At 41.0% G+C, this 19,812-nt stretch overlaps 1 protein-coding gene across 1 annotated transcript; it reads left to right on the plus strand.

Moving 5' to 3' along the window:
* The first annotated feature begins 237 nt into the window (after positions 1-237).
* kcnk10 (potassium two pore domain channel subfamily K member 10) lies at positions 238-19,310 on the plus strand. Its single transcript, XM_014473953.2, has 7 exons — positions 238-1,001; positions 5,850-6,265; positions 14,042-14,156; positions 15,629-15,789; positions 16,012-16,204; positions 16,281-16,423; positions 17,580-19,310. The coding sequence occupies exons 1-7, from the start codon at positions 947-949 to the stop codon at positions 18,228-18,230; spliced, it is 1,734 nt and encodes a 577-aa protein (XP_014329439.1). The 5' UTR covers positions 238-946; the 3' UTR covers positions 18,231-19,310.
* The last annotated feature ends 502 nt before the right edge of the window (positions 19,311-19,812 follow it).

Raw genomic sequence — 19,812 nt, forward strand, 5'->3', positions numbered from 1 at the left:
CTTTAGAAATAAACTGAATAGATTAAATGACAAATTCTGAGTCTCAGAAGGGCAAACAGGGTCAGAAGGTTTGCAGAAATGAACAATAAAACCAACATATCAGTTTTATTTTTATTTTCGTTGAACTGGAATCATATGAAACCCATTAATTTAGATAAAAGCCTCCCAGTGAAACTCGAGGCCTCCAGGCTGACAGCAGCTCTGGTTTAATCCAACATCAGGAGTATCGACAGGCCGCCGGTCTGATGGGTCACAGAAGGTCACCGGTTCTTATCCATCACACTTCATTAATAATTCACCCCCCACCTCCACATGTGAATGATGTAATAGTGTGTCTGCCGATGATTTGGTGCCGCTGCGCGCCATGTGCTCATCTCCCGGCCGCCAGATGAAGAGAAGATAATCCTGGTTTGTGGACAAATAAAGAGTGAGTAAAATATTACCGCATAAATTTAAATAAACGCTGATTGGAAATAAAAGTGATGCTGAGCTTGATGCGGCCTGACGGAGGAGGCAGGTGGAGTCGTGGCTGCTGGGAGGGAGGGCGGAGAGCAGAGCGTCCTCCCCCGTTGTTCCTGCTGCTGGTGTGAGGCGTGCGTAAAGACGCGTAGATAGACACGCTCCGGCAGCTCGAGTTGGACCGGACCACTTCTCCAGTGCGACACGGGATGTGGTTCGGACCAGCGAGTGGTGCGGCACCACGGGGGGAGGCATCTGAAGCAGCCTGTCTGAACACACCGCGGGGGTGAGGAGGAGGGGGAGCAGCTCCAGCGGAGAGGCAGACAATGCGGCTGGTCGATGCGCTCATCGCTGCTCTCTGAGAAAACAGGCAATGGACACGGAATGCGTCGTGACTTGATTTGATTTCTTTCTTTCTTTTTTTATTTTGGGATTCGCCCTGAATATTTTTCCTGCACTGCCTGGTTACTAAGGAACCAAATCAAAGATGAAATTTCCAATAGAAAACCCGACAAAACAAGTAAACTGGGACCCAGAGCAAGGTTGGTGAATCCATCATTTCCTCTTAAATCCTGAGTTTGCTGCCAATTCCAGAATGTGTTGATGTGAAAGCCTCGTCTCAGCAGCAGCTCGTTGAGGTGGGCTACCTGCAGCACATCCGCATTACATTCTTCACACGCTTGAACAGTTCTGCTCTGTTTCCTGTTGCTGATTTGTCTTTTATTTCCACCGACAGTCTGAATCATTAATGGTGTAAACAGCAGAAAGGTGTTTGTGACAGACAGATCTCCATCAGTCCTGTTCTTAGCTGTGCAAAGCAGCATTGATGGGAAAGTCAGGACAGCAGAATGTCTGAGACAAGAAGCTTTTCAAAATAAAAGCATGAAGAGCTACTTTCCAAATTCATCCAAAAGACATTTCATTTCATTTTTAGAGATGCATAAATAATATTCATTAAAAATATCTACATTTCAGTTAACATATTGGTTCAGTTCAGTTCAGCTTATTTATATTGTGTTAATTATCTACTGGCATCTTAAGGCACATTAAAACACAAACAGGTCCAATTCATTTTCAGTTTAACAGAAATTCGCCATGAATCCAGTTAAAACCAGTTTTATAAAATCATGTAAATAAACTGGATTCAGTGACAAACTGTCAAATCAGACGTGAAGCCCTCTGCTCCAGTTTCTGATCATTTATCTTACGCTTCATGTTCTTTTGGCCCAGCAAAAAGCAGAAACCGAGCGAGCAGGAAAAAAAACGATCCGAAGAAATATTTCAAATTTAAATGATTTGGAAAGTGGTTTGATTTTTGCTCCTGTTATTCATTTAATTGATAAACTTACATAATTTCTACAGTATTAGTCCAAATATAAGTAGATGAAATGTTAATATCTGTTCTCTCTCATTTACTGGCACAAATCTCTGTAACAAGTTGCACAAATTATATTCATATAAATGTTCATCAATATGTCAAAGTAGAAAATTCTACACATTTAACAGATAAAAGAAATATAACTAAATCATTTAAACCAGTTTTTAAAATGTTCATACCAGATACATTTTAATTAATTACTAAAATAATTTTTCACTTGTTTATTTGTGACTGAAGTGATAAAGTTTTAAATCTCTTCAAAGCAGGAAGTGTGAAAACAAACCATCAGCTTCCTCTCTCACCTCTTGTGATGTCATCAACTGGACTGAGCATCTGATGACTAAAAACTGAATCAGCTTTTTCATTTCTTCAGTTTTCCTTTTCAGAATTTTATATCACGTGAAACCAGACAGTAAAATTATTTCTTCTAAATAAAATAAACAATTACATGAATATGAATGTAAATACGTGTAAATAGTCGTTTTATATTTATATAACTGTTTTAATCAGATTCCTTGTTTGTGCATTTTAATAATGGACTGAATGACTTTTATTTTGAAAAACTGCTTTTACCTGAAGATGGAGACATTGAATTGCAGCTTGATGGCAGATTTTATGAGTGAATACCTGGAGGCAGCTGACTGCCATCAGGAATCACAGAACCAACAGAACCATCAGAACCATCAGAGAACGTTCACAGAACCGACATAACATCAGAGAACCATCAGAGAACCATCAGAACCATCAGACCCACCAGAGAACCAACAGAGAACATTCACAGAACCATCAGAACCATCAGAGAACCATCAGAGAACCATCAGAGAACCATCAGAGAACCAACAGAGAACCATCAGAGAACCATCAGAGAACCATCAGAGAACCAACAGAGAACCAACTCTTCATTCAAATCTTTTATTAAAACTGTTTAAAGAGTGAAACAGGAAAAGCAGAACCTGCTGCAGTTTTACTTTAACCGGCTGTGAACCCGCTGCAGCCCAGAGGTTCTGCAGGTTCCATCAGAACATCTGCTGGGATCAGCTCCACCATCACTCCTCCACCTCTTCCCTTATGGATCATCATCTGTGTATTTTCCTTCTGGTCAGAGAAGCGCAGTGTGAGGGCAGAGGGGTGAAGGCGTCTAATGGCATCAAACTCTTTCCCTCCCTGTTTATCTAATTTACAGAAATCAATGTGAAACTGTTTCAGCAGCTGCAAAATGATTTTACTGTAATGCCACCTTCATCTCCAGGAAGCCAGACGGTGTTATGTTCGCTGCCGTTTGGTTTGGACTGCAAGTCGTAGTTTGAGTTCTTAGTTTACATTTTATTTTTCTAAATGTCATAAAACATGGCTTCCTGGGGTTTCCTGGTGAGCCGCAGTTCTTCACCTCCACTTTCTGACAGTTAATGTTCTTGGAACATTTTAATGTTCTAAAATGTATTACATAAAAAATAAGGTAAATAAAATAACTTTTCCTGTTTTTTCATCATTTATCAAAGTTTCACCCATATTAAACGTTAATAATCCACTTCCACTGGAGACGTACTGCTACATTTGGCCCTGAAGTTTTTCATCTCTCTGCAAAATCACTTTATTGGGAACATTTAGAACAGCTCAGCAGTTTGCAATGAACACATTAACCATCAAGAGTTTAAATGTCTAAATAAAACTAATCTTACAAGAATTATTTCCAAATTCATCACTAAATCCTATTTTCCAGTCACTCATTTCGTGAATAATCCTTGAAAGAAAAACACTTGAAATATCTTTAGTGTTAATGTTTTATTGTAAGCCTTGATAAAGAAAATAGATTACTGCCTTACACAAAGAAAATTACAAAAAGTCAATTACCTGAAAAGATTCAGTTTTAAACATATTTTATATGTTTAGCATTGAAGAAGCAGTAGTTACGCCCCCTGGTGGTAGAATCCGGATCTGTGGCCGCCAGGCTCCTGAGGTTCTCCGAACTGATTGCATGAAACCTGCAGACTTGGTGGCTTCAGCCGAGGTTTCAGTTTCCACAGGAAGGCCGACGGCGCCGCACTGCTCACCAACAGATCCAGAACCAGGAGAAAAGTTCACTCCTGTGTTCAGAAGACGTTTACACACAAACCCAAGGATGAACTGAACTGAGGGTGTTTCCTCCTGAGGAACGGGAACATGTTGATCTGAACAGCAGCTGCTGCTTTCCTGTGCAGCTTGTTGCAGCGTTTGGTATATTTCTGCCAGTAAATTTAACTTTTAGTGAATAACTAAAAAGATTCCTCCGTCAGAGATTGAGACTGTTCTTGGAGGTTCTTGATTCCTGGTGGATGTTTGGCATAGAGTGGCGTTAAAACAGAACCGTTCCTCCTTCAGTAAATCCATTTCTCACTGACCCTCCATGTGAGAAGCGTCACAGACAGCCGCCGCCCTGAGGCGCTCCAGCCGGAGAGGTGTGGGCGTTTGGGTGGAGGCCGGAGCTCCGAAGAGCTTCAAAGCAATACATTTAAAGGATTCTATATTTGGTTCCTTCATGCTGTGGCTTGTTGTATGTTTGACCTGCAGCAACATCATGTATGTATTAATGCCTAATCCAGCAGAGTGATGTTAGTGGGAACATTTGTTCATGAAATACGTTTGGAAGATCTGCTGCCAGCTTAATGAACCGGGAGGCGTGTGAACGCTGTCCTTTAAATCCAATTCATTTCTGGGTCTGTAATTAATTAATCGCATTTCAATTGAAAAGCATATATTGACCAGAAAAAACAATGTTTTCAATTCAAATCCCATTTTCTGGTAAAGTATTGGATAAATGCTCAACAACAAAGATATTTATAGTTTTTAATCTTCAGGTTCTTCAGCCGGCAGATTGGAGTAAAGTTCATCTTTCCTGATCGTTCATGGAGCTTCTCTAGAAATGTGGACTGTGCTTGGTGACATTAGCGTTAGCTGCTAACTGTTTTTAGCACAACTTCAACACATCAAGTCTTTTCCAGCGTCCAATCAGACTGATTAGAGTAATTAACCCTCAGTGGACCAGAGAAGCGGCGCTGCGGTTCGTTGTTTGTCGCTTGTGCGTCAGATTTATGAACAGACCAGAAACACGACGCAAGGGTTCTGGCTTGGGACTACTATATGTATTAAAAATGCAAACATGTTAAAATCTATTAATTATTTAATCAAAATGAACGTGTTAAAACTTCAATCAGAAACCATTTCATCGTCATGAACTTCTCGCCGTCATTTCTTGGACTTTTTGTCATTCTGTGAAAACCAAACAAAAGGATAAGAGGGAGGATCTATTCTCTGTAGATGGAAAAATAACAACAAACAAAAATTGCTTGAGGTGCAAAGGACAACTTTGTTTTTTGTTTGCTTTCTAATTGTGATCCCCTGACACAGTGGCGCCCTGGGTGTGAGCCGTATTGCCCGTATCAATAAGCCATAACTGTTTGTAAATGATTGTTTTGTTTCCATATTTTTTTAGATCAGAACATTGTTAATACTTTCCAGCATGATTGAAGCAGAAGTTGAAGTTAATCTGAAACGTCTCCAGATTTTCACATTTGGAGGTGAAGGAGAGTGAGCATAGTGGATAATACTTATTTTTTCTGAGAATCATTCCTCTGCAAGAAGCCGTCTGTTTGCCCAGAGTGAGCAGAGAAAAGCTTTTTAGACCTTGTGAGTGGGGATAATAGGTTTTTAATGGCTGTAATGCTCTTATGTCTGTATGCAGCAATGTATCTCTAATTATTAAATATGAACCGCAAACCATTAGAAATGGTTTAGTTAAACCCATGTCATTAGTTTACATTTTTAATTCTACATGTCAACAAGCTGTTGACCACAGACAAAGACAGATGTCTCTGGGCTCTGGGATCGTATCGGCCGACCAAAATGCCTTTGCATTCACTTTACAGGAAAGGAAAAGTCTCCAGATTTCTCGTAGTTTTCCCTTCGGCCGTGGAAATGTTTTCATGTTCCGTCTGTCCAAATAAAACCTAACACTTCTTCTGGTTTTGTTTCCTAGTGGCGGTCCAGACCCACTTGGTGCCGCCCAAAAAGATGCAGCCAGGCATGGTGAAGTCCAGCCTGGTCCATGCCAGCGTGGCCACCATGCAGAACCCGATGGGCTACGACCCGCGGGCCAACGGCCACTGCGCCCTGCCGCGCCTCTCCATCTCCTCACGCTCCGCCAGCATGGTGGCCAGCCTGGACGCCAGCACCGACGGCTCCATCGCGGCGCTGCAGTCCGTGATGAAGTGGAAGACGGTCATGGCGGTGTTCGTGGTGGTGGTCCTCTACCTGGTGGCTGGAGCTCTGGCCTTCAAGGGCCTGGAGCAGCCCTTTGAGAGCAAACAGAAGACCAGCATCACCCTGGAGAAGGCCTCCTTTCTGGAGAGGAACCCCTGTGTGACTCCCACCGAGCTGGATGACATCATCAAGGTGGGTTTGGATCTTATCCATGTTGCATCTAGTCTCCAACTCCAAGGGCTTTCAAAACGCTTCAGGAGTTGGAGAGCAAGTCAAGTTCTTGAAGGACAGAGTAATTTAGTCAGTGAAGGATAATGGCTTGACCTTTAACCTAAGGGAAGGGAGAGTCATGGAACAGCAGGCAATAGAAACTGTACCAATGAACATAATCTGTGTTTTATCAGTTTAATCTGAGGAATCTTGAGGTAAACCAGCATTCAGTTTCATTTGAGCAGTAAAAGAGGGAAGTCAGAGAGAAGATTGAGGCCCTAAAATAAAGCAGAGTTGGGTGTAAACTTCACTGTTACCAAATTTATATCGACTCTGTAGCAGAAATTACCAAGAGGAAAGAGATGAACAAAAGGGGACTGAGGACAGAACCCTGAGGAACGCCACTGTTTACTGTAAACTAAGACAAAATGTTTGTCTTCATCATATCAGGTTGTGACAGAACAGGTGAAGGCAGAAAGTGTTGCAGCATAAAAGCCTAATGAACGACATGCAGAACAGGGATGGAGGGAAAACTATAGAGACAAACGACAAAATACAGAAAGGAAATAAAAACCACAAAACAAGAACAGATGGAAATACACGACCAACAGCCACAAAAACACCAGAGATCAAGATGATACAACTCTCCTAATTTGCTTTTCATTTAATTTGAGAATAAAAACAAAATGTTTGACTATGAATCCATTAGTCTGGTTTTAACTACAGTCTAATATTGTGTTTCTACGTAGCACAGCTAAAATCAGCCTGGAGTTTATCTCACATGTGGAAGATCAATGTTGAGATTCGCTGTAAATTTGTCAGACGTTGTTTTGGAGGCTGAGAATGTCACAGGAGAAATCTGATCTGAAATGTCAGTTCATTTTACAGAAGCTTCTGACAATTTTCATAAAGAAAAGGAAAATGTTGGACAGGTCAGGAGAAGAAGAGGTGATGTCTGCTGTTTTCTGTTTGCTTATAATAAACATTTAAACATCTGCTGTAAAAGTCTAACTTCAGGTTTATTTAAACACTGTGTGGAGAATCTCAGTTCTTAATTCCAAAATTTAAATGAGAAATTCTACATTTTTTGCCACTTTCTGAACTTGAGTGTGATATCTGAGGATGTTCTTGTCGACTTCAGAAAAGCTTCGCCTTATCTGACTCTGACACTCCGCCTCGTTTTTGCTGTGAAACCTGAGCAGAGGTGTGTGTGTGTGTGTGTGTGTGTGTGTGTGTACCTGTTGTTTCCTTCAACACGTTCTCGTGTCTGTATTAGTCAGACTCACAGTTAGGAAGTCAGATGTATTTATATCCAATTCAAAGTTAGAATGAATAAAATTGATTCCAGAGAAAAGGGAAAGAATGATTCCATGCAGAGTTCATGGAAATAGAAAAAGTTGCTGGGATATTTCTGACTTCAAGTAGAAACTTAATCAGCGACAAACTGAATCAGTAATTTATCAGCACAACTTGGGAAATTTCCCTTGTTGTCAGTTCATAGCTCCAGGAAACAGACTGAGTTCAGTCAGAATCCAAATTAACCGTCAATTTAACTGTTTTTTACACGGTCAGCAGCAGTGATATGAAGCACAGCTGTGATTTATTCTGCTCTCTGGCATTAAACTGAATTATCGTCCAGACTGAGGGTCACTGCATCACCATGACACGTACAAGTGGAAAGGGGAAATGATTTGAGATGTGCTGGAGTAGAGTGAGCAGAAAGTTTACAGGTTCAGGACTGAAGATCAGCCAGTCTGCAGAAATCGGTACAATATGCTGCAAAAAGTCCAGGAACAAAAAGAAAATCCAGCAACAACAACCTTATGTAACAACCCAGTCAGTTCTCAGTCAGAGGACTGCAGCCCAGTCCTTGAACTAACCCAAACGGGTCGGTGGCGCTCGTCTTTCCACCAGAATAAATCCATTTGATCGTCCACTCTGCTCCACAGAGCCTCTCTCCCTCTGCAGCTCATCCAAACTTTCTTTGGGATCCGTTTTTTTCTGCACCATGTTCCTTTTGTTGTACTCAGCCTTTCAGCCACTGATGCTCCATCATGAGTTTTTGAACAAAATCAATGAGAGTACTTCCTAAGAAGATGTGTGGAAATGAAAACCTTTAGCGCGGCGAACCTGGGGTCCAGAGGAATCAATTATTCATTGAGCAGATCTGCAGACACAAACCTCCTGGAGCGAATCACAGCCAGCAGCGTCTTCTGGACAAATCAGCTCAATCTCTACCTCAGATTCTACTGACAGAACCAATCTGCAGGAAGATTATCTGAAAGTGTTCAATGAATTTAGATATTTGAATTTTTATTTAATGACTCGGTTTCTATCTGATGAACAGCAAACCGTAGCAAGCCTTAAATTTTAATGTGTTATTGTTACAACATGGATCTTTTTCATAACACTTTCTCTTTCCCCACATGTCAAATAGTTTCAGTTTTCAAACTTTACAAAGTGTCTCAAAAGAATGCACAACTCTTCAACTTTTTAAACTTAGTCACAGTGAAACCACCAACTTCAGTGTGTTTTATAAAGATTTGGAAAATAGAAGGAAAATAATGAATTACTTTCAAACTGCAAACTAAGAGGAGAAGATAACGCCGATCTCAGATTCATTCATTTAACTGCACAAAGATCAGAAAACAAGAATAAAACCTGAACTGAACACAAAGAAGTGAACTGAGTAGGAAAAGATCTGTTAACAACCAGGGTGTGTATCTAAGGTTTACATTTCTCTTGAATAAAATCTTGATTTTGCATGTCCTCACTGTATCTCCTGGATGGACACACAGCCGTCACTCTGCTCAGCTGGAGGGAAAATAATGCATCCAACATGCAGAGTTTCCTCCTGTAAACACTGAAAATCACAAACAGAGAATCATTAAAGCTGCATTCATTTGAAGTTTGTCAGTAAAATGCATCATTGTTCAGTTCAAAGTCCTCTGCAGTTTGAGCTTTGTTAAGCTTGACTGGCAGCAGCTTTACTGCACAGATGTAATAATGACATGTTCACTGATGGAAAGTGGAAGAAAGTGAATATTAGTCTTTCTGAATAATAAATGTATTCCTGATAAACGTCAGAGCTCGATCAGCTCTTAAAGTAACAGAATGACTCAGTTTTATGTGTCTGCTGTTTGAAGAAAAGGCCTGCAGGACCTGCTGCTTCACACGTCCATCATCAGAAAGTCTGCCTGCTCCTCTCACAGCTTTGGTTATTAGTTATCTGTTGGTGCTCCAGTCGCTCAGCCGGAGAGCTGGCAGCGGCGACGCTGTTGTCAAACTGTTCTGGTGAAGAAGTTGACAGGAAAATGGCAACCTTGGGAAGCCTGTGTGGGCCGATCTATCAGGACGGCAGCTCTCGTTAAGGCTCGCCGCACAGCGTGTGCTGACTTAATGCGGCCAAGCGCGTCTGTTGACCTCGTCACGTCTGCTCTGGTACCGGAGATGCCCGCTCACCCACTGAGTGCCACAAACACTGCAGCCCTAATTGGCTTTGCGGGCGCTGGTTTGATGACTCACTGTGGCATTATGTCTCTGGCAGCAGTTGGGCTTCATGTATTGATGACTCACTAATTTGCAAATAAACTTCTGCATTCGCTGGGTTACTGCAAGTAAAAATACACCAGAAACAATCTAGCTTGTCATAAATTATGTAACATAAGAGAAAAGTGTAACAGGTTGGGTTTGTTTTTATTTCTAAGGATTAGCTGCACAGAATCCTGCAGAGGAGAGATTTAGCCTGAAAGTATTAGTTCAGAAATTGTTTTTTAATAGAAAATCCACCTGTTACTGTTGTTGAACTCAGTTCTTGGTTGTAGCATCAAAGGTTTCGAGACGGTTTGGGTCAGTGTTCAGGTGTTACTGATGTTAAAAGTGTTGCAGAGCAGAGTTGTTGGCAGCGTGTCAGAATGCAGCAGGGGAGCAGAGCGTGAGGAAGCTGCTGCCCGGATCGCTGCCATCACCTGCTGAGGGGAGGAAACGCCGCTGAGAGGATGGAAATCTGCAGCGACTGTCTGCTCTCTAATGATCCTGCAGCGCAGGATGAGAAACACATCAGCCAAGAGCCAGTTGGTGGTGGCAGCGTTTCTGTACCTGTAGAGAAACCAAAGCAGACCAGAACATTACGGATAAACAAACAGTTTGGCTAATTACCAAATTCACAAAGTTTCACATCAGATAAAAATAACCTGAACACTTGACTTCCTCTGGTACAAAATGAAACCTTGTGTTGCTTTTATATCCACCAATTCTCACCTGCAAGGATTCTCAAATGCTTTACATAGTTTTTATTATTTCATAAATGACAGGGTGTCAACCTCAAACATGATTTGCCTTTGACTATTCTAGTTTGTCTGCCTCCAAACAATAACAATCCTACCTTGTGGACAAAACAACATCAGAGGTTTCCCACCTGATTGCCCAGTGGACCCGGTTCCAGAACCAGAACTTCATCATCTGCTCCACCTCCAGCTGCTGTGGTTCTGAGTCAAACCAACCTGTTCCCCTCCTGGCCTGTGGGGGCGCTGCACCAAGAACCACTGAAGGAAACGACACAAAAACCTCTGAAGACGCTGAGAGGAACTTCCTTCTTCACCAGATGGAAACAAGATGGAGGCGTCAGATTTTTCTCTTTAGTCTTTGGCTAAAGACCAGGAGCCATTTCTGTTGCTAGCGCTAGGCTAGCACATTTGTTTTGGTTGTATTTACCCAGAATGCTCTGCGCTGTAGTCCACTTCCTGCTTTTGGAGCGGCCTCTGGTCCGCTTAGCTTTCACATATAAATTCAAACCGAACTTCAAATGAACCCAAACCGAGGTTTGGACACAGAGTGTCAGAGCACCGCAGTTTAAAAGTTACTGTTGGTTATTTTAAAGAACATGAAGACTTGAGTCTGATCATGTCTGTTGTTTCGTTCTGATTAGAGCTTCATTTAGGGATGAAGGCTGTGGCGTTCTGGAACTATCTGACTGTTCAGGAAAGACATTTCAGTGAAGTGACTGCAAGTGATCAAATAATTATTAGCTGAATTGATTAGAAAGGAGGTGAAGCTGAGTTTCATATTTAGTTTCAAGCATCCAGAGAGGAATGTGTCTGCTTAGCTTAGCTTAGCTCAGCTTAGCTTGAGATGGAGCTTTGAGTGTGTAGCGGTGGCAGGCAGCATGTAGCCTGCGCCTGGCCGCTGTGATCAGTGGAACTGACAGCATCATTTTAGACGTGTAAAAACTAGACTGGCTGAACATCTGTGTGTCTGCAGCGTTGTGTGGAACTGTGCCAAGATGGAAATGACTGTTTATATTGATTTTAGATGCAAATTAATGTCTTAACATAACAAATATTTGTTTTCACTATTGATTTGAATAAATTAGCAGCTATGTGGACAACCTGATACTTGCATTCAGACAAATCTTTTTTAGTGTGGTTGTGAAAGTTATGGGGCAAAAATAGAAGTCCTTATAAAATATTCAGGCACATCGAGCAGCTATGTATTTCTGCCCCTCGACTCTAAAATTAGGAAATCTTTGGCTTATTTAATAGGATATTTTTCCTCATAAATGATTAATGTTTATTACAACCTCAAGCATTTTGAAAGTGATTATTTTTAGATCTTGAGTGGATGTTATGAGTTGGGTTGATGCAGCTGAGGCAATCAGATGTAAGATGGTGAGTAAGCAAGTGCAGCAGCGTGTTTGCAGGTTGTGTTATGATATTACTGCTTTAAAATGTGTGTCAGAAGAGTACATGCATATTTTATTATAACGGCTGGCAGCTTTCAGAAAGCTTGAGTGAACAGATTGGGGGTTGCCCTGAATGAAGAAGCCACAGGTAAAAGCATGATGCTCCAGCAGTGCTGAGGAAACGGTTTCACAGTTTATTTGCCCCCAGAGGCAGAATATTACCGAGCACATGTATATGAAAATTATAAAATAAATGCTTTTCTCATCAAATGCCCATGAAGACGGAGATTATAAAGAACAAAAGATAATAGGTTGATGTTCCTGGGTGCATAACGGAGCCCAGAGGGAGATCATTGAGAAATGATGCTGTAAATGGTTTTCACACATGAACCAAACAGAAAAGACTCTGAACAGCTTCGGTTAAACTGGAACACAGAACAAGATCCTGTGTGAACAGCAAGGCTCCATAAATATTGTTTCTTTCTGAAGCAAAGAAACTCCCTCAGATTTTACAGTCTGTTGATTAGTGTCACAACTAACATAACTTTAAATTATTTGAGTACAAAATCAAGAAAAACTCTTTCTGCGATTCTTTTAGGGACTAAATGGACTAACTATGAGCTGAATGAGCAGCTGACAGAGGTCACATGACCAGGTGTGCTAACCTGAAACCTCAGGCTGCTTCAGGTCAACACCTGAACCTCTGGAAGATTCCTCCTGACTTTACTCATATTTTAGCTGAGCTGTCAGTCCAATATGAACCCAGTGTCATATTGGACTGACACTGGATTCAGTCCAATATGTCATTTAAGGTTGATCCTGGTAGCTCATCTACTGTGGTATAGATTATTACTGACTGCATTTATCATTCCTATTTATCTGCAACATGATGCTAAAAGCCTTGAAATAAATTCTAGATTTTTTAGAACCTTTTGTTTGTTTAGTGAGACTATTTTTCCGTTTGTCCAACAGATGAAAAAATGGATAATTCTGGTGTTTTTACAACAGTGTTAATTGTTGTAAACCATTCCTACCAAATTAATAAAAATAACATTCTCAACCAAAATGAAAAAAAACAAATCAAACATTTGATTTAAGTACATTTATTAAGGACTGGGGAACAAAATCCATGTTCAGAAATAATTGTTTTACAACAAACAAAATTCATATTAAAAATCCTAATGTTACTATTTTAACCCTACACGGCTCCACCAGATGTTTTTCAGCTTTTTAAGATAAATTGGTTTTATCATCTTCATATAAAGTTTTATTTATTTTCAAAGTATTTTCATTTTTAAAACATTTTTAGACTTTATTTTGTCTAGAAGTCTTTTTATATGAAGTGCATAATGTGATGGTGTGTGTGGTTTGTCCAGACTTGTTGCATTAACACGTTATGGAATAATGTAACAAACTACAACAGAGGCGATGCATTTCAATCCTACACTAGCTCTACTGCCAACTAGTGGTCAAATATGTAAATTCAGGAAAAAGACAAAATCAAATCTAGAAAAATAACCAAGAGGGTCAGATTGAAAAGTTAACTCATAGATAAGTATGGTGGAGGATCTATGGTGCTGTGGGTCGGCCCATTTCATCTGGACTTCTCTGAAATACGAGGGCAGTTTGAACTCTGGGAACTGAACCCAGCAGACAGAAAGTTTCGGTGTGCAGACCCAGACAGAGCTGAGCAGAGAGGAGAGGAGCGACGACTCCAGAAACATCTGGAGAGATTTAGTAGTGACAGCCTGAAGATCTCTGTCTGGTTGCTCCAAACTGGTGAATCATTAAATTAGAAAACTCTGTGCTGTCCTGTGGGGAAACAGAGGTTATAAAAAGGTCAAAGGTGTGACAGGATCCATGCCGAGGGTCATGTGTGAATATCTGGGCAGAGAACCAGGCTGTCTGTTTTTCCCAGCAGCAGGTCCCCATCCTGAGTGGGAGTCCGGCGCTCTGAACCGTTTCTTCTCTTTGTGACTGCTGAGCTGCTCATGTTTTTCTCTTCCTGTGTTTTGATCAGTTTATTTATATATAAATCTTGAGTTTTGATCAGTCTCACTGCTCCCTGTTTCCTGCAGCATGCTATAGACGCTGTGAGCGCAGGAGTGAGGCCCATTGGAGAAACGTACAACTCCAGCTACTGGGACATGGGCAGCGCCTTCTTCTTTGCTGGAACGGTCATCACCACCATAGGTAGGAGCCAGAAAGGTGCTCTGCTCAACAAGTTTAATATTAAACCTCACATAGAATGTAATAATTACTTTGCAGAACATTTTTAATGTATGAACTTTCACTTGTTCATTTCTATTAATTAATTGCATAAATTTTAGCATGTAAAAATTGTAATGCAGTTATCAGAGTTTTATTAAAATACATAAATCCTGAGCTGTAAATTTTGTGCTGTGTTTCTGGTACACCTGTAAATCTGACGCACAGTCTGCTGGGAGCAGCGATGGATAATAAAGCTGCTTCTCTCGGCCACTGAGGCTCCATTTCTGCTTCGAAACGATCCGACTGGATGCTGGAAAACAATATTGTTGTGCTAAAAGGAGCTAGTCTATCAGTAAAGGTCATACACCACAAGTTGATGAAAATAAATTTCATTGTTCCTATTTTTACAGTAAATGTTTTTCTGTCCTTTCCAGTTTTATTTGCTGTGGTTGAATAGATGCAGTAAAGTCTCAGCTGACCTGAGTCTCATTATTATTCCTGGGTGATTTGAACGACGACGTTCGCTCCCTGAACTCCTCCTGGCTGCAGGAGCTAACAGCCTGTGAAGCTCAGCATTCTCATAATTGCTTAGAGAAACTGCTGACATAAACATGTTGTTTTCTCACGACGAGCCGCCTTCCTGAAACAACTTCTGCTGCTTTTACACAAAACATGGAGACGATTCAGACCATTTAAAACACCAACATGAGCCACATCAGACAGGAGGTTTCTCTCTCAATGTACAGAGCTTCACAAAATTCATCCATACACACTGTGAGCGTTGATCTGTTGTTACTACTTACATATTTTAATGGGATATTATGTGATAGATAAAAAGATATTTCTTTTTTTTAAAACCCATTAGTGAACAATCAGCACCATAAAGATCCAGAACGGAGCAGCAGGTCAGGTTTTTCTGCTCTGAGATATTTTACAAAGAAAAACAGCAAAAACTTTCAGTGTTTAGATGTTTACAGCTGGTAGAGTGAAAATGTTCCCCAGAGTACTAACTCATACTAACAAACACTTTTCACTTTCTTACTTGTATCGTTTTCCTTTAGCTTCACAAAACCTAAAAATCATTAAAATACACCAAAATATGTCAACTTAACGTAAAAAATGTGAGTTTTTCTAAAGCTTCAAAAGTTTTGATAAATGTGATAACCGGGTTCCTGTGGGTTAAAGATGAAGAAATCAAGCTGCCTCCTCCATCACTGATTTTTACTGTACCTCTGTATGTTACAGTAAAGTCATTATTAATGCAGTTTCCTTTAAACCTAATTACAGCCTGTTGGAGCTTTTCCATGCACTAAGAGGTATTGCATAAGGCCATCAATTGATTGAGTTACAGAAGAGAACCTTGACTGAGTCTTCCTCCTCGTCTTACGCGCCAGCCTTCCCTGCGTCTGTTTTGGGTCTGAGCGGGTTCTGAGACGTTCTGCTGATCTCTACAGGTTATGGGAACATCGCTCCCAGCACGGAAGGCGGGAAGATCTTCTGCATCCTTTATGCCATCTTTGGCATCCCTCTCTTTGGCTTCCTGTTGGCGGGGATCGGAGACCAGCTGGGCACCATGTTTGTGAAAAGCATCTTGCGAGTTGAAAAGATATTCAGGGTGAGGAGCGTGTTGTCTTTGTTTTTATCAGTATGCTTTTTTTTAGCTCTCAGTTCTATATGAGAGGAAAAACATCCTATGTAATGATGCCCAGTGTCTGAAAACTGCTTTCTTTATGTATCACTTTCTTTTTTAAATGATATCCAGTGTGAATCTGTCATATTTGAACCTTTTAATAATCCACGTTTTCCTAGTTTCTAATCTCTTTCTTGCTTGGCTCAGCAAAAACACAGACAGATCAGCCAGACGAAGATAAGAGTGACATCCGCCCTCTTGTTCATCCTCGCCGGCTGCATCGTCTTCGTCACCATCCCTGCTGTCATCTTCAAACACATCGAGGGCTGGACCACACTGGAGGCCATCTACTTCGTTGTGATCACCCTCACCACCGTGGGCATCGGCGACTACGTGGCAGGTCGTCCCACAGCTGCAGCCTTTTACTGAAGCTGCAGGATTCAGGCCCTCTAAAATCGCTTTTGCTCCTACTGCAGGTGGGAATCGCACCATCGACTACATGAACTGGTACAAGCCTCTGGTGTGGTTCTGGATCCTGGTGGGGTTGGCGTACTTTGCTGCTGTTCTCAGCATGATCGGAGACTGGCTGAGAGTTCTTTCTAAAAAGACCAAAGAAGAGGTGAGCGTCCATATTTCTGCATCTTCAACAAGCCTGGCGTCGCTTTCCTACGCAATTCAGCTCAGTTCTCATCTCCCTTCAATGCTCCCATCTGGGATTTCTCCCATTGAGGTCAATTTCTCAGGATGAACTTCAAACAGGCGAATCAAAGAACAGAAGGAGTTTTGAACAATGATGTTGATGTCATAGCTCACAGAGTAGCGTTACTGATTGGGTAAAACCAGATCCAATCGTTTACAACTCTCCGGTCCGCTTGGCGTTCACATATACATACAAACCACATCAGAGTTCACTTCAACTGAACCCAGACGGAGGTTTGGAGACGAACCAGAGTTCGTCATTTTGGATTGATTGTGTATTCACACCTCCATAAACAAACTGGACTTTCTAGGCAAACATACTGCATTAATAATTAATAACAAATGGATTAAAGCAGACTGACCCATGGGATGCCATTTGTAGAGTCACAGTGTAAGAAATTAACAGCAATATTTTATTTTATTTATCCTGTGATAGACAAAAAAATGGGAGTTCATTTCTCAGTCATGTTTTCCCTGCTTTATGCACACAATTATAAATGTCTGATTCATAAACTAAATATTTAGTTCATGTTATATTTACTACAGTAATCTCAAATTAAATATTTAGTGACGAGCAAAATATGTAGTTCCCAACAATTTTTTTAGTTAATAAATTGAATATTTAGTTTGTTAACTAATTAGTTTCTAACTAACTAATTTGTTGTAAAATAAAATAAATATTTATTTTACAAACTGAATACTTAGCTCAGACTTTAGTATCTAACTGGTAAGTAAATACTTAGCTTCCCAATTATATATTTAATTTGCGCATTAAATTTTTAGATTACAAGCTAAATATTGAGCTTGTGACTTAAATATTTAGGTTTGAATGCTGAGATTTATAAAATTATGAATAATATGGTGAAATGAACTCCCTTTTTTTTTTTCTTACAGGCCAAACCAAACAAAATATTGTTTGTATTTTTTACTGCGTAACTTTACAAACGGCTCCCCTTACTACTACATGTATTGTTTTGAAATAAACACATTTATTGATGATATTGTGATTTGTTCAGGTGAATCCGTATGTGTGTAATATACCTGCTGTTCTGATCGTTTGGGTTTTTCTGTTTCAGGTCGGGGAGATCAAGGCTCACGCTGCTGAGTGGAAGGCAAACGTCAGAGCGGAGTTCCGTGAAACGCGACGGCGCCTGAGCGTGGAGATCCACGACAAGCTCCAGCGGGCCGCCACCATCCGCAGCATGGAGCGCCGCCAGCTGGGCCTGGAGCAGCGCGCTCACTCGCTCGACATTCTCTCTCCAGAGAAGCGGGCGATGTTCGCCAGCCTGGACGGCGGCCGCTTCAAGACTTCTTCCCAAGAGAGCATCAACGGAAAACTGAACAACCTGAGGCTGAAGGGCGCCAGCGAGGCGTACGACCAGCAGGGCAGCGAGCAGACGCCGCAGACTGCGTCTTCCTCAGAGGAAAACCTCTTCAACCTGCGCTTCGGCTCGCTTACCAAGCTGGCCCGGCGCAACAAGAACCGCGACCTGTGCAGGAACATCACCGAAGACTCCCGGCGTACCAGCATGGCCATCAACACGCCCATGCAAGGGGAGGAGAGAACGGGCGAGGATGAGGAGCCAGACGAAGAGAGCCGAGAAAAGAAAGAGGAAAACATCAGCCTGACAAACCTGTCGCAGTATGCAGCGGAGCGCAGCAAGCTCAACGTCTTCACACCGACACAGGCCAAGGACAGAGAGAGCGATCAGATCTCAAATGCATGAACACTTCAACTGCAGACATAGACTCTAGAAAGAGAGAAAGAAAGTCGGACTGAGTCACAGGGAGAGTTCACAGACCTTTGAGATGTCAAGAAACGTGCCTTTTCTGTTTCCTATGCTTCGACTGGAACCGTTCCCATCAAATTCAGTCATCGTGCCATAGCAATGGGAAGAGAACCTGCTGCCAAAAATGAATCAAAACAAACATCCAGAAGAGCCTGTTGTTCGATTACCTCATTACATATGTTGCTGTAAAATGGGCTACCTGTGATGTGAACTGAGCTGTCACACGTTCAGCCCTGGAGGCGCTCACGAGACGGCCATCTGTTCACCCTGAATCTTATTTTTCTCTCACACTGTGGGAGCGACAGCCAGAGAGCTGGATTCCTGTCATTCATCTCCAGAGACATTATCGATCATTTTGTCATCTCATACCGTGGTGGCTGTTTATGGGCCGCCGGCCTGCTGAGGAGGGACTTCAACCTTAATGACTGCAGTTTGGAAGGTTTCGGTTTTGCTGGATCAATAAACAATGCTAGTAGCTACCTAGAGGACATGTACAATTATCCCTACATTGTATGTGGCTTTGCATATGTAGCCTGACAGTAAAAAAAACAACTAAATATTAAAATCTGTGATGAAAAAAATGAAGAAAAACTATACACAGTGCATGGTTATTAAAACACAACCATAGCAGCTAGCTGGAATAACCTAAAGAGTTACAGCTGTTATAATGTTTCCTTTTTGTGAAAAAATAAAATGTTTGGCTTTCACTCCTGGTTTCTGCTCATCCACAGTAAAACTAATGTGTTTTTGTAACGTCTAATTGTGAATTAACACAAACATCCAAACAACTCCGGCAAGATTGTCAGCAGCCTTTATTGTACACAAATTTTTTACACTTTTTTCAATCTGCCTTTTATTTCTATCAGGATTTGACATGTCTACCTTGATTCTGTTCATGAATGTGATGCTGTTGATTTTTATACTCACTAGCATGTTTGCATCTGTGTTTCCTTGTTTTTCTATCAACCACACACCTCGGTTTTGTGTATTTTCCATTAAACTGTAACATGAACAAAAGATAGTGATAAGTGTTTTATTTTTAATAAAAATGCATTTTTGTATCCTTAAACTGCTTTTTCATCCAAATCCCCAGTAAACGCACAGTTGTATATGTTTTATATAGGCTGAAAAGCTCAGTCAGTGAGCCTACATTTCTGAATAAAAATGATTTTTTATTGGTCTGCTATATCCTTCTAATTTAAACAAAATGTTTGGGTTTTATTCACAGGGCGCTGGAGGACGCTGGTTGTTTTAGGGATGGAAATCTCTGATCTCTACACATCTGGATTCACATCTGGATTCACATCTGGATTCACAAGATACGATGCGATACATTTAGGATTCCTCCTCATCAACCAGCGATTCCGTTAGATAAGATTTATATTCTCATCACATGCATCTCGATTTAAATTAATTTAACTGAAAAATACAGTTTGTATATTTTTTCATTAATAAAAACAAATGGCGCAATTCAAATTTCAATCATTTTTAATTAATTCCTCTTTTACATAAGTGTTAT

Source organism: Xiphophorus maculatus, chromosome 19 (genome assembly GCF_002775205.1).
Source record: "Xiphophorus maculatus strain JP 163 A chromosome 19, X_maculatus-5.0-male, whole genome shotgun sequence".
Taxonomy (NCBI): Eukaryota; Metazoa; Chordata; class Actinopteri; order Cyprinodontiformes; family Poeciliidae; genus Xiphophorus; species Xiphophorus maculatus.

Bases quoted from the DNA above. Each gene is read 5' to 3' on its own strand.
- kcnk10 (XM_014473953.2), top strand. From the start codon at position 947: ATGAAATTTCCAATAGAAAACCCGACAAAACAAGTAAACTGGGACCCA. The intron at 15,790-16,011 runs GTGAGGAGCGTG...TGCTTGGCTCAG, and splicing joins GAGTTGAAAAGATATTCAGG to CAAAAACACAGACAGATCAG. The intron at 16,424-17,579 runs GTGAGCGTCCAT...TTTCTGTTTCAG, and splicing joins CTAAAAAGACCAAAGAAGAG to GTCGGGGAGATCAAGGCTCA.